The 15,585-nt window shown below is 42.0% G+C and overlaps 1 protein-coding gene across 3 annotated transcripts in view; it reads left to right on the forward strand.

The window, feature by feature from the left end:
* sgsm1a (small G protein signaling modulator 1a) overlaps positions 1–15,585 on the forward strand; it is a 47,376-nt gene that overhangs the window by 18,703 nt on the left and 13,088 nt on the right. For 2 of the 3 annotated variants that reach the window (XM_010876777.5, XM_020052783.3), the window contains exons 3-9: positions 789–864; positions 6,692–6,854; positions 8,326–8,478; positions 8,574–8,641; positions 8,808–8,953; positions 9,625–9,762; positions 10,642–10,766. In XM_010876777.5, the coding sequence (XP_010875079.3) occupies positions 789–864; positions 6,692–6,854; positions 8,326–8,478; positions 8,574–8,641; positions 8,808–8,953; positions 9,625–9,762; positions 10,642–10,766 (869 nt within the window). Of the gene's footprint in view, positions 1–788; positions 865–6,691; positions 6,855–8,325; positions 8,479–8,573; positions 8,642–8,807; positions 8,954–9,624; positions 9,791–10,641; positions 10,767–15,585 lie in introns of those variants that run through there. The other variant, XM_020052782.3, reaches the window with a different exon arrangement.

Raw genomic sequence — 15,585 nt, forward strand, 5'->3', positions numbered from 1 at the left:
AAATATACACAATCAAGTCATTTCTGCTTCAACAGATCATTGTGGACGTTCAATCCTCTGTCTGCACAAATATTTGTGTGAGACCCTGAGATAGAGGGATGTGGGTTCTCTATGCACGTCTCTCTGTGTAGTGTAATATCTCCTCGGAGGAAAGACTCATTACAACAGGAAATTAGTGCAATCAGGGCTGCTGTATCTGCAGCCTGATTTCTCAGCCGCGTGGCAGTGCTTGGAGTTATCCCCATGGTGACCAGGGTCAGTTATCAATCACCTGCAACACAGGCCGGATGTTCTCCCTCGGAGTACAACCCATCTCCATGTCAGCTAGGGGGAAGCGTCCATATAGAGTCAATAACATTTAGCAGAACTATTCTTTACCCTCTGTGCAGCCCTGTACTCTGACTTGGGTTTCTGCCTTGTTTTGACATCCCTTTTAATCAGTCGCGGTTGAAGCCTGTGACCGTTTGCTCTCACTGACTCTCCATCCACATGTAAAGAGATTTGATTTTAAAACCTGAAGAGGGACCTTGCCAATCCAACCTCAACCCCTTTTCGGCCCTTTACACCTGATATCCACTTGGTGCTGTTTCAGTGACTGGTCCTTCAAACCTGTTGTATTTTTTCCCACTCAGCTTCATTATTGTCTCTCACTCTACCCCCCCCCCCCCCCCCCCCCCCCCCCTCTGTTACTAATGTTGAGACAGCGTTGTATGTTTGCTGTCCTCCTCGTTCCAGTGGACAGGAAAAGTCCGGTAGAGGTCTGAGCATCTTCCCCATGTTGTTTACAGGTGAAGCAGATCATGGAGGAGGCTGTCACCAGGAAGTTTGTACATGAAGACAGCAGCCATATTGTCTCATTTTGTGGTGAGTTTTAACTATTGTGACATATGTGATAGTACTGGTTATTATTCACTTGCCCTAAAGCAGAATCAAATCAATCCTTTAGTCATTGTGCCAGTCAGAATTAACAGGTTGTCCTGTCAGACACGAGTTTGTCTCGTTTCCTTATTCAGGGTGTGTGGTATGACATTTTGATTGTTCTTCCATTTTCTGATCAGTTTGTATAGAAAAACGGACATGCCAAAGCAAACCTTTCAGAATTACTCCATTGTGACCATCCCTGGGAGCCCCGTATTACACAGCCAGGGAACAACGTTGTTAAGCCCCAACAAGACTGCATCCACATAACATCTTAAGGCTAAAAGTAGCTCCTAATTTGCTGATTTAGGAGTAACTCTTAAAAAAAAGTTCTAACTTTAGAAATCATACATTTTTGACTTAAGAACATTTCAAAAAACCTTTTCGCACTTAATATAGCCCCTAAATCTATGAAAAGTTTTGGGTAGTCAAGAGGACTCCTAAGTCACTAAGACCACATCACAATCCTAAAAGGGCTGCTGCCGGCAATCCGCCTCGTAATCAGGTTGACATTTTAGAAACATTTAATTATATTGAGCTTTTAAAAAAAATCTCCTTAATCGCAGAAAGCTGGCAAAAGAAATGCCAACTGTGTTAATGCATCAGTTACAAAGCTTATCAATATCACTGCCCCAACATTTAGGTGCAAATAGATCTGACTCCTAGCTTAAGGTATCAAGTTTATTTTGTCAAATGTCTCGAACAACACAGCGTCTTCCTGCACAATTAAATTCGGCATCCAACATCTACGTAGCGAGTGTTAAGAAGATTATATAAGCAAAATATAGCTACACAGAATAAAAAAGCAACAGTATACGTAACACTGCATACTAGCAGCAGTTTAAAACCAGAAAAAGGAATCAGGCAAGCCTAGTTCAGCTGTCCCACAATTACAATTAATAAATCTCGTTACCCTCATTGGATTTGAACCCAGGTCTCCCACATGCGACGCACTGTCTTTAACCACTATGCTATGGTGCTAGATATTAGGCCTGTTGCTAGACACCATTAAGCATGGTGTTACACTGACCAATGTTTCTTACTAAATTTACTCCCACCACAAATAGCGTCTATGAACTGTATGTCTTTTGCCACTGGCCATATTAACAGCTTATTAGCCTGTAATAGGCTTACTAGTATCTACTAACTTCCTAGGAATAATCACAAGAATTGAGCAATTGCTAGCGAGACTGAAGATGAACTTTTTTATGCCAAAGCTATTTCATTTCATAGCACAAAAATTCGGGAATGACATTGATATAATTGATATTGATAAATTGACACAATATCTATCAGTACAGGTGACGATAACTGACTTTCTCGTCAAGTAAAATGACGAGAGAATATTGGAAAACCCTACAAAAGCATGCACAGATGCGTACTTGAAAATCCAACAGTTAATAATATAACCACAAACAGTTTTATTTTAGGCTTACTATAATGTAGATACGGAAGGTTATATCCAGCTTTTTTGTTATAGAAGTTTGTGCCCATCTGTAACAAATCTTAATGCACACTTTGCTTTGACTGTGAGGAGATTCAAACGCGGGACCTATAGTTTGCATGGTTGCTTCTCTAACCACTACACTCAGTCAGTAAGTCAGTCAAAAAGAGTACGGTAAATAACAGTGTAAACTAGCGGCAATTGGTAGTTATTAAATATTATAGACACATATCACTGCAACGAATGAGCTTATGAATGGTGACATAGCATGCTACAACTACATAGTGAGAATTTAAGAAGACAGATTTAGACACAGATTTCTCCCCATTCCTTAGTAAAAGTTGGTCTTAGCAGATTTGTGACTACATTTTAAGAGGAAACTCTTAGCTAAAAACTTTCACTGCTGTTTAGTATTATCACAGTTCCTCAGACACCCTGCACACACTTACATGTGGGGGAGGGAAGGTGGCACATTAGTCATCAAGCCTCAATGACAGGCAATTTTATTAGCTGATTGTTGTAGCGGAGTGGTCCACATCTGTATATGATGTCAACCTGTGTGTGGACAGTCTCAGTGTCTGTCCCCCATCTCTGTTTGCTTAGTCAGACTGCCTTTGCCCGTTCCCTGTCCCGGGCCCTCAGCATTTTCAGAATATCGCGACAGCTTCCCAAGGAAACTACTTTTTGAGCTGTACTATCAATGTTTGCGAGTTACCAGACAGCTCAGTGGAGATTTTAAGTGATTTTTCTTCACTGTAATTGAGTGATTTCATGGACCATTTAGAGTTAAGTGCCTTGCTCGAGGGTCCAGTCCCTTCTTCCTCTTCTCCTCACTAAAAGAGCCCTGGCATTGCTGTGACCACTATCCAAACAGGATAATACAAAAGGTGAGCTTCAGACTAGCATCCCGGGCTCGGCACAATGTTTGCACATCCAAGAGTTAATGTAAGCCAATAGTTTGTTAGGCCATGTTTAGAATGCGTTGATGTCATAGAGCTGAGAATTCCCATGTGTAGCACTACACAAGCCAGTGGTGATGAGTGGCAACACAGACACACAGAGTCCCTTAATGTGCTCTGTTGCCACAGATACGGGGGTCATTACTCCAGTAGCTGTGATTAGCTTTTTAATAAGAGTGCCACTGTGAAAAGAGGATGGCATCCAGCCACTCATTTCCTATGCTGTGACCGCAGGGTTTTATTTGATGCAGCTGATATTGCTTTGGTTGCTTCGCCCCTAGGCTTTGCCAAAAGTATGACAATACTAAGAGGGTTTTGCCCTCAGTAGATTAGGATTTGTTTTCAATATTATACAGTATCTTCTTGTTGCTAGAAACAATAGAGGCATCTTACTGAGGCACCTGTGAGTTTTATTGCAAGCGTTTTAGTGGAGTTATGTCTCTTATTCATGCAATAATAAGGAGAAGAACAGTACTGCAACAGGATAAAAAGAAAAAGAAAGATTAAGGAAGAGACAGATGGAGGATATTCTGGATCAAGTTCTAATAGACTGAATTGTGCCAACATTCCAATTAGAACTGCAACTAGTTTTTTTGAGATTGAAAAACAGAACATTGTGTGATTTAGATGATTACAGTTAGGGCTATAGTAATACACTGCCATGCTCAGTGCAGTAATATATATAGTGTACAGCAGATGTCCAAAGTTAGTTGAAAATATATTTATAACAGGCTGACATCTTTCAGGAAGTCATGGTCAGCTTGGTTGTAGCCCAAAAAAGGCACCTCTCTCATGTTGCTATATTATTTGATGTGGCTTCAACCAGATAGCAATCACATTATGATGTTCTTCCTAGCCTTTTTTATTGCATTGTAAAAAAAAAAAGAAGAAAATAAGCTATTTACCTAGTTGAAATAAGACACTGTGTTTTAGACAGTTCTGTAGAAAATGAGAAGCGACACTGTTGGATGGAGTGGTTCGTAGTGAGAGAGACAAACAGACTGATATGGAGATCGAATGAGGGAAAGAAGACAGTATTGGGGTGGGTGATAAATCACAGCCCCTCCTTCCACGGCTTTCTATCAGCCAGCAATGGAGTGCTTCATCACCATTGGTTTCCATGACAACTACTGCCTCCCCCCTGACCCCCAGCGAGCAGAGCCACAGGATTAGTCCTGAGAGAGAGCTCAAATGTCAACATGGCTTTAAAACCACTGCGATGGAGGCCTGACAGGAAGAAGTGTCTGTCTCTTCCTACGGTGTGTATGTTGCATTAGTTGTATGTGTTTGTGCACACTCTCCACGTGTGCAGTTGTACTTCCTGGATGAGCTCTGGAATTAGGCAAAGATAATTATGTTTAAAGATTACCTGATAAAAATAATTGGCTTATTCAAGCCAGTTTTCATTACAGCCTTAGAGCAAAGTATCTATCATACGGCTCAGTCACAATTACTTTACTCAGAAGCTAAGCTACTGGATTATTCAGATCTTCTGTGTTTACTGAACAATTTGTATCTATGAGTATACAACAGAGTATATTGTTATTGTAGGGGTTACGTTAAGGAGGTTACTTTATGTGGATCCCGTACTGATAAAAAATGATGTGCATCATTTTACATATATTTATATGAATATTTTTTATATGCATCTATATATACTGCAAATGTATTCACAAATGTATAAACTGAGAAAAAGTCAAATTTGCAAAAACAAATACATATATAGAATAAAAGTATTCCAAAACACGCTCCATTACATAACACACTAATTTGTAATAATGCATATAAAAACATAGAGGAATTCAGCTATAAGCAGGACAATAACCGGCAACACAAGGAGCACTGGAGTTGCTTACCAAGAAAACAGTGAGTGTTTGAATGGCCAGGTCAAGTAACGGCTCTGACTTCAATCTCCTAGAAAATCTATTGAGACTTGAGAATTGCCGTCTAACCATTACCTAGGCATTGAGTTAAACTATTTTGAAAATAACAATGGGCAACTAAGGTTGTGAAGCTCTTTAAGAATGACCCATTAAGACTCACTGCTGTAATCCCTGTGTTGGTTCTGTCCATGCAGTGCAGGGAACATTCCCTACCTTTCTCACAGTTTCTGTTTGAAGAACGCTCTGTCCTACTCTTACCTTAGCTACCTGAATCTCCACAAAAACTCCATCTACCGGGCTCTTTCTCCAGGCATGTCCACTGATGCCACATAACCATGTCTAGGCTGTTCCTTTCTACACAGACACTACATAACCACATCTAACCTGATACTTCCTACACACTGACGCTACATAACCCCATCTAGGCTGTTCTTTCCCACAAACCGATGCTACATTTCTAAATCTAGGCTGTTCGTTCCTGCTCACCGAAAGTACTTTACCATATTTCTGGCAGTGAGAAATGCTCACAGTAGACACAAATAGGCCGGGTACCTAACAAATGCCAACATTACCCACTCAGGAAGACACTTTCAAACCGTATTAATACTGCCAAGCTCTCCTCCTTCAGGCCGCCTCAGTTATGGCTCACTGGACAGGGATCACACACACCAGATACCTCCTTCAGTTGCTCTACAGTATCTGTGCAACTAAAGTCTCGGTTATCATAACCTTGAAGAAGCCCTGGTCTGAAGGCTGAAACATGTTACTTCACTGACCCCCGGCTTTGAGAGGTGGATGTATAACCTGTTATAAAAAGAAACACTTGCTACCTTGACAGACTGCAGTTCTCATAGCTTATTTTCCACCTTCCCTGAAACCTTCAACCGGCCAGTCGAAACCTAATGCCCAACATTTTCTTTCAAACACGCTGTAATCGGCAAGGAAGACGAAATCCTGTCGGCTTGCATTTTTGACATCCACGTCTTAGCCTTCTTCCCACTCTTCACTGACACAGCGGCCAAGGTTTCCCCATTCTTTCCTTTTTAATTCTACCCAAATCTCACATCAGAATAATCCTTTTTTTTAGGGAATGTCTAGCCTTCACCCTCTGCTGGCTATCTGCTAGACACACTGCATGCTTTGTCTTTTTTCTATTAATTTCCACTAAAGATAATTCAGAACAATGATTTTCAGTTAGCGACTAGTCTTAGGTCATTAGGCAAAGAAATGTAACATTTGCATTCTTTAGTTTTTTGTTATGAATTCCATATTTAGGTTACTCGTTTATATAGCCACAAAGTGAAAACCATACTTTTTTTAAATGTGTGGTTTTAAAACTTAAGCTTAACTTTAATTTCCAATTTTGAATTTATGGCAATTTAACGTGAATCTCTGGGAACGTAATGACATCATCTGATGTAATACACAAATTAAGGGATTTAGAATGGTGACAGGTGTGTGTGCATGCGCGTGTGTGCGTTATACAGCGGCGGTGGAGGCTTGCGTTCTACACGGGCTTAAGCGGCGAGCAGCTGGTTTCCTCCGTAGCAACAAGATAGCAGCACTCTTCATGAAGGTTGGGAAAAGCTTCTCCCCAGCAGAGGAGCTGTGCAGGAAGGCTCAGGAACTAGAACAGATCGTCGAGAGCAAGTGAGAGCCTACATACACAACACACACTAATGGATCCCTGTACAGGCAAAGGCCGTAGCACTCCAAAGTGCTTACTGTATATTCCTGCTTAGTCATGGTCAAGTCTGTCATAAAGCATAGCTCTATTCATGCTATCGTGGTTCAGTGCAGCGGTGATGTTATACACTCACCTAAAGGATTATTAGGAACACCATACTAATACTGTTTGACCCCCTTTCGCCTTCAGAACTGCCTTAATTCTACGTGGCATTGATTCAACAAGGTGCTGAAAGCATTCTTTAGAAATGTTGGCCCATATTGATAGGATAGCATCTTGCAGTTGATGGAGATTTGTGGGATGCACATCCAGGGTACGAAGCTCCCGTTCCACCACATCCCAAAGATGCTCTATTGGGTTGAGATCTGGTGACTGTTGGGGCCATTTCAGTACAGTGAACTCATTGTCATGTTCAAGAAACCAATTTGAAATGATTCGAGCTTTGTGACATGGTGCATTATCTTGCTGGATGTAGCCATCAGAGGATGGGTACATGGTGGTCATAAAGGGATGGACATGGTCAGAAACAATGCTCAGGTAGGCCGTGGCATTTAAACCATGCCCAATTGGCACTAAGGGGCCTAAAGTGTGCCAAGAAAACATCCCCCACACCATTACACCACCACCACCAGCCTGCACAGTGGTAACAAGGCATGATGGATCCATGTTCTCATTCTGTTTATGCCACATTCTGACTTTACCATCTGAATGTCTCAACAGAAATCGAGACTCATCAGACCAGGCAACATTCTCCCAGTCTACAACTGTCCAATTTTGGTGAGCTCGTGCAAATTGTAGCCTCTTTTTCCTATTTGTAGTGGAGATGAGTGGTACCCGGTGGGGTCTTCTGCTGTTGTAGCCCATCCGCCTCAAGGTTGTGCGTGTTGAGGCTTCACAAATGCTTTGCTGCATACCTCGGTTGTAACAAGTGGTTATTTCAGTCAAAGTTGCTCTTCTATCAGCTTGAATCAGTCGGCCCATTCTCCTCTGACCTCTAGCATCAACAAGGCATTTTCGCCCACAGGACTGCCGCATATTGGATATTTTTCCCTTTTCACACCAGTCTTTGTAAACCCTAGAAATGGTTGTGTGTGAAAATCCCAGTAACTGAGCAGATTGTGAAAGACTCAGACCGGCCCGTCTGCCACCAACAACCATGCCACGCTCAAAATTGCTTAAAGCACCTTTCTTTCCCATTCTGACATTCAGTTTGGAGTTTAGGAGATTGTCTTGACCAGGACCACACCCCTAAATGCATTGAAGCAACTACCATGTGATTGGTTGATTAGATAATTGCATTAATGAGAAATTGAACAGGTGTTCCTAATAATCCTTTAGGTGAGTGTACATGCTAGCAAGTAGCTGGAACTGCCATTGTTAACCAAAGGAAATCTCTGGGCTCCTCGACCCCTCTTCGTTGTTTCTACGTGTCAGGCGTAACCAAAGCTTGGCCAACCAGGACAGCCTACGGAGACTCCCTAAACTGCCTAGCCTCAGCCAGCAGGTGGTCAGAAACCTCTGGATCCGCACGGCGCTCATCGAGAAGGTCCTGGACAAGATTGTGCTCCACCTCGTAGAGAACAGCAGGTGAGTCACGAAGGGGGTGAACCGGAATGGCCGCCTGCAAGGGGACGGAAACGCGGGAAGGCGCGGCTCAACTCTGTTCTGTTTTAATGTTCCAGTAAATACTACGAGAAAGAGGCTGTTCTGATGGATCCAGTGGACGGACCCATCCTGGCCTCGTTGTTAGGTAATTATTCCACGTTGCTAAGATATAATTCACACCGTTTCAGCTCAGACAGTGCAGCAGGTTCTCATTGCAGGGGGGGGATCAGTCAATGTAGGCGATTCTGCCCCCCCCCTCCCCCCGGGCACCGCGACGTGCCCTTTCACACCATTGCTCTGTGCTCCGGCAGTGGGGCCTTGTGCCCTGGAGTACACCAAAATGAAGACAGCGGACCACTTCTGGACGGACCCCTCGGCCGACGAGTTGGTCCAGAGACACCGGATCCACAGTGGTCACAGCAGACAGGACTCGCCCACCAAGAGGCCGGCACTTTGTGTAGGTTCCCCTGTCGGGTCCGCCCGACTCCCCCAGAATCAGAAATCATAACCCCTTGTCTATTTAAAACCTTTGTTGTTTCCTGACACTGCAACCTATTGGCTCGTAGACGTGAAACTGAAACCTGTTATAAGCCTGTTATCACGTCGGTAGAAGACCTGCTGTTGTCGATGCCTTAAGAAAGACCGGTGTTTCCTGTAGGAGGGAACAGAGTGTATTTTCTGGAAGTACTCATTGTTAGTGACCCCTGTGGCTTGAAATATCTGGCCACGTAGCACACTGTCATTCTACATTGGCAGAGGAGACCTGGTTAATGCAGCACTGTATCTCTTCTACCTTGGCGGCAAATGTAATGTGATTTGTCGTCAGTTATTCTTTAATAAAACAAACACATCTTTGATGTTGTACATTATTTAAGCCAGTGTGGTAGCCTGAAATAAATACAATGCTTGAAAGTGTTATTAAGAGCATTTTTAATTAGATAACATGACTGCCCTTAATCATTGTGGTCAAAATAATGGAACAAAGTGCGCTCAATTCTGGAACAATTCCAAACACAACAAATGTTTTTTCACTTATGACATAAAAAGGACATGACGGATGGATAGATTGTTAAATGCATTGATCGAGTGCGACTGCTGCATAAATATACATGCTGCTTGTGTCTCTAGATCCAGAAGAGGCATTCCAGTAGTAGCATGGATGAGCGTCCCTCCCCTTCACCCTCCGCTAGGGACTATGTGGAGTCACTACACCAGAACAACAGGGCCACCCTGCTGTTTGGAAAGAACAACGTGTTGGTGCAGCCGGTAAAACACTCCTGCTCCCATCTCTGGGGTACTACTTACGGCATAAATTTGAGATGAGCATCTCTAGCTCTCGGAGACATATATAGAAAGAGGTTTCTGTGGACTATAATCTCTCAGTGTCCCGACTCCTCCACCATATCTTTCAGATACTGTTTAATATCTAGTGCGAGCAAATAGGCTTGTTGTTAACACGGCAACACAGTAGACCAATTTGCGAATCCAATCTGTAGTCCTATAAATTCTAAGTAATAAATTCAAATCAATCAAATGTATTTTATAAGCCCTTTTTACATCAGCAGTTGTCGCCAAGGCCTTTTAAAGATACCCAGCCTGAAACCCTAAAGAACAACCAATGACTGATTTGAAGCACAGTGGTTTGGAAAAAACCCCTAGTAAGTCGGAACCTAGGAAGAAACCTAGAGAGGAACCAGATTCTGAGGCATGGCCAGTCCTCTTCTGGTTGTGAGGATTATAAGATTCTAATAATTAATACATTTGGTCATGCAATTATGTGTTGCCTGATTCCATTTTGTTGGTGCTAGCCACACCATGTTCAGCAGAATCTTGCATACTAGGCTAGAATGCATAAAAAATTTGTACTTTTGGATACAAAATAGGCAAAGCAGTAAATAATTAAACATAACTTTATTTTATAAAAGAAAAGTAAAATTTTCTATAATCTTTTATGCACTATAACACTAAATGCACTTTCATTGTCATATCAAATAATTTTCCATTATTTTGGGGGGAAATCTACATGCGTTAAAAAACTCTGTATCGAAAATACAAATGACATATGCAAATTCCTCTAATGTTCATTTTGCAATTTAGTGCCTTGTCCCTGCATGTAGTAAATGAATATCCTTCTTGGCATTGCAGAGGGATGACATGGAAGCAATCCCAGGATACCTCTCTCTCCACCAGACCGCTGACATCATGACTCTGAAGTGGACGCCCAATCAGCTGATGAACGGCTCAGTGGGAGACTTGGACTATGAGCACAGGTGTGAAGAACAATTGTTTAATGATCACGCCTCTAATATTTGTATTGTAAAAGTTCATTTTAGCATAAGCCATTAATAACCCAGTAATCAGCACACATTTCAACAAAGAAATGTCAGTTTAATATAAACATTGGTTCATGGTTCAGAAGCATGACATCAGGGCTGGATGATAGCAGCCTAGTCATTGCCTGTGTGATCTGATATGAATTTGTTATTATAATATTTATACTGTTCATATAGAGCAGGCGGGGCAGTCTGACAAAACAATTAATGTAACAAATATGGGCAATATTCCAGATATGATAAAGATCTAAAAAAAAAAATTTGACAGTTTTGATAGCAATCTGTCTATGTGGGTCTATGTGGAGGTGTGAAGGACTTACAATGTAATTGGCAACAGGTAGTGTGGAGGACTTACAATGGTATTGGTAACAGGTAGTGTGGAGGACTTACAATGTAATTGGTAACAGGTAGTGTGGAGGACTTACAATGTAATTGGTAACAGGTAGTGTGGAGGACTTACAATGGTATTGGTAACAGGTAGTGTGGAGGACTTACAATGGAACTGGTAACAGGTAGTGTGGAGGACTTACAATGTAATTGGTAACAGGTAGTGTGGAGGACTTACAATGTAATTGGTAACAGGTAGTGTGGAGGACTTACAATGTAATTGGTAACAGGTAGTGTGGAGGACTTACAATGGTATTGGTAACAGGTAGTGTGGAGGACTTACAATGTAATTGGTAACAGGTAGTGTGGAGGACTTACAATGGAACTGGTAACAGGTAGTGTGGAGGACTTACAATGGAACTGGTAACAGGTAGTGTGGAGGACTTACAATGTAATTGGTAACAGGTAGTGTGGAGGACTTACAATGGTATTGGTAACAGGTAGTGTGGAGGACTTACAATGGTATTGGTAACAGGTAGTGTGGAGGACTTACAATGTAATTGGTAACAGGTAGTGTGGAGGACTTACAATGTAATTGGTAACAGGTAGTGTGGAGGACTTACAATGTAATTGGTAACAGGTAGTGTGGAGGACTTACAATGGTATTGGTAACAGGTAGTGTGGAGGACTTACAATGGTATTGGTAACAGGTAGTGTGGAGGACTTACAATGGTATTGGTAACAGGTAGTGTGGAGGACTTACAATGGTATTGGTAACAGGTAGTGTGGAGGACTTACAATGTAATTGGTAACAGGTAGTGTGGAGGACTTACAATGTAATTGGTAACAGGTAGTGTGGAGGACTTACAATGGTATTGGTAACAGGTAGTGTGGAGGACTTACAATGGAACTGGTAACAGGTAGTGTGGAGGACTTACAATGTAATTGTAACAGGTAGTGTGGAGGACTTACAATGTAATTGGTAACAGGTAGTGTGGAGGACTTACAATGTAATTGGTAACAGGTAGTGTGGAGGACTTACAATGGTATTGGTAACAGGTAGTGTGGAGGACTTACAATGTAATTGGTAACAGGTAGTGTGGAGGACTTACAATGGAACTGGTAACAGGTAGTGTGGAGGACTTACAATGGAACTGGTTAACAGGTAGTGTGGAGGACTTACAATGTAATTGGTAACAGGTAGTGTGGAGGACTTACAATGGTATTGGTAACAGGTAGTGTGGAGGACTTACAATGGTATTGGTAACAGGTAGTGTGGAGGACTTACAATGTAATTGGTAACAGGTAGTGTGGAGGACTTACAATGTAATTGGTAACAGGTAGTGTGGAGGACTTAAAATGTAATGGGAAACAGGTAGTGTGGAGGACTTACAATGGTATTGGTAACAGGTAGTGTGGAGGACTTACAATGGTATTGGTAACAGGTAGTGTGGAGGACTTACAATGGTATTGGTAACAGGTAGTGTGGAGGACTTACAATGGTATTGGTAACAGGTAGTGTGGGAGGACTTACAATGGTATTGGTAACAGGTAGTGTGGAGGACTTACAATGTAATTGGTAACAGGTAGTGTGGAGGACTTACAATGTATTTGGTAACAGGTTGTGTGGAGGACTTACAATGGTATTGGTAACAGGTAGTGTGGAGGACTTACAATGGAACTGGTAACAGGTAGTGTGGAGGACTTACAATGTAATTGGTAACAGGTAGTGTGGAGGACTTACAATGTAATTGGTAACAGGTAGTGTGGAGGACTTACAATGGTATTGGTAACAGGTAGTGTGGAGGACTTACAATGGTATTGGTAACAGGTAGTGTGGAGGACTTACAATGTAATTGGTAACAGGTAGTGTGGAGGACTTACAATGGAACTGGTAACAGGTAGTGTGGAGGACTTACAATGTAATGGTAACAGGTAGTGTGGAGGACTTACAATGTAATTGGTAACAGGTAGTGTGGAGGACTTACAATGGTATTGGTAACAGGTAGTGTGGAGGACTTACAATGGTATTGGTAACAGGTAGTGTGGAGGACTTACAATGGTATTGGTAACAGGTAGTGTGGAGGACTTACAATGTAATTGGTAACAGGTAGTGTGGAGGACTTACAATGTAATTGGTAACAGGTAGTGTGGAGGACTTACAATGGTATTGGTAACAGGTAGTGTGGAGGACTTACAATGGTATTGGTAACAGGTAGTGTGGAGGACTTACAATGGTATTGGTAACAGGTAGTGTGGAGGACTTACAATGGTATTGGTAACAGGTAGTGTGGAGGACTTACAATGTAATTGGTAACAGTTAGTGTGGAGGACTTACAATGTAATTGGTAACAGGTAGTGTGGAGGACTTACAATGTAATTGGTAACAGGTAGTGTGGAGGACTTACAATGTAATTGGTAACAGGTAGTGTGGAGGACTTACAATGGTATTGGTAACAGGTAGTGTGGAGGACTTACAATGTAATTGGTAACAGGTAGTGTGGAGGACTTACAATGGAACTGGTAACAGGTAGTGTGGAGGACTTACAATGGAACTGGTAACAGGTAGTGTGGAGGACTTACAATGTAATTGGTAACAGGTAGTGTGGAGGACTTACAATGTTATTGGTAACAGGTAGTGTGGAGGACTTACAATGGTATTGGTAACAGGTAGTGTGGAGGACTTACAATGGTATTGGTAACAGGTAGTGTGGAGGACTTACAATGGTATTGGTAACAGGTAGTGTGGAGGACTTACAATGTAATTGGTAACAGGTAGTGTGGAGGACTTACAATGTAATTGGTAACAGGTAGTGTGGAGGACTTACAATGTAATTGGTAACAGGTAGTGTGGAGGACTTACAATGGTATTGGTAACAGGTAGTGTGGAGGACTTACAATGTAATTGGTAACAGGTAGTGTGGAGGACTTACAATGGAACTGGTAACAGGTAGTGTGGAGGACTTACAATGGAACTGGTAACAGGTAGTGTGGAGGACTTACAATGTAATTGGTAACAGGTAGTGTGGAGGACTTACAATGTTATTGGTAACAGGTAGTGTGGAGGACTTACAATGGTATTGGTAACAGGTAGTGTGGAGGACTTACAATGGTATTGGTAACAGGTAGTGTGGAGGACTTACAATGTAATTGGTAACAGGTAGTGTGGAGGACTTACAATGTAATTGGTAACAGGTAGTGTGGAGGACTTACAATGTAATTGGTAACAGGTAGTGTGGAGGACTTACAATGTAATTGGTAACAGGTAGTGTGGAGGACTTACAATGTAATTGGTAACAGGTAGTGTGGAGGACTCACAATGGTATTGGTAACAGGTAGTGTGGAGGACTTACAATGTAATTGGTAACAGGTAGTGTGGAGGACTTACAGTATAAATGGTAACAGGTAGTGTGGAGGACTTGCAGTATAAATGGTAACAGGTATAGCATGAAGGACTTCTCACTCCGGATGGCCTCCTGGGTTTTGTCCTGGGTTATCCTTAAAGGGTAGTTTGTGGCTGAAGTGTGCACTACAGCAGAGTGGGACTCTCTGCACATTTTTGTGAGGTTCTGCCACCTTGATGTTGCCACCTAATGCTTTGCCCAATTTGATGCTTTCGGCTTAGCGGGACAGATGGCCTGGCAGCTTGGCCTGTGGGGGCCTTTTCTTTTTCTGGGCCCCTTCTTTGGGCAGTTTACAGCTAGCTCAAATAGAAGCCAGTTTCTAATTAGCAGTGGCTCAGTGACACTGAATCATGCAGCACATCTATCTGATTTTAACAAATTTAACACAATGCTAGATCTTTGGGCCGGCGCCACAATTTCACCGTGCTTCTGTTCTCTGGTGCCATGATGGGTGTGGACACATGCAGCTTATATAAAGGAGGGTTTCACATAAGTACATTTTGGGAGCTGCCTGGCTAAAATAATGTAGGGCTCCCTACAGTATAAAGATGAAAAGGGAATGTCAGCCCATTGTTTTACTTCTTGCACGCTTAATCTTTTAATTAAGCTTTAATTAAGCAATTTATTTCCGAGTGGTTTCACGAGCCGAAACCTTTATCAACAGACATGACTAATTGGCGGTTGCATTAGGCAGGACAGAAAAGCAGGATAGAGAGGAGGGACGGCTACGCTTGTGTAAATAAATCTAATTAATTTATATGAAATAGTCCTTTTTTATTTTAGTTTTAGTTTCTAACTACATATTTAAATTGAACAAAAGAATACTATTGTCCAATACAAATTTGGGCAGCCCAATAAGCTGCATTTCCACTATCAAAATGTGTGCCATAGCCAACCAAGTTTTGGTATAAACCAGCTTGTGTTTGGTCTTAAATATTCTTATCAGCACTGCCTGAAATTCTTTCTTTCGGTCAGTTTTTAAGGACACACCTCAAAATGTCCTCTTCCCGCCACCTGAGTGCAAA

This window comes from Esox lucius, chromosome 13, assembly GCF_011004845.1.
Source record: "Esox lucius isolate fEsoLuc1 chromosome 13, fEsoLuc1.pri, whole genome shotgun sequence".
NCBI lineage: Eukaryota > Metazoa > Chordata > Actinopteri > Esociformes > Esocidae > Esox > Esox lucius.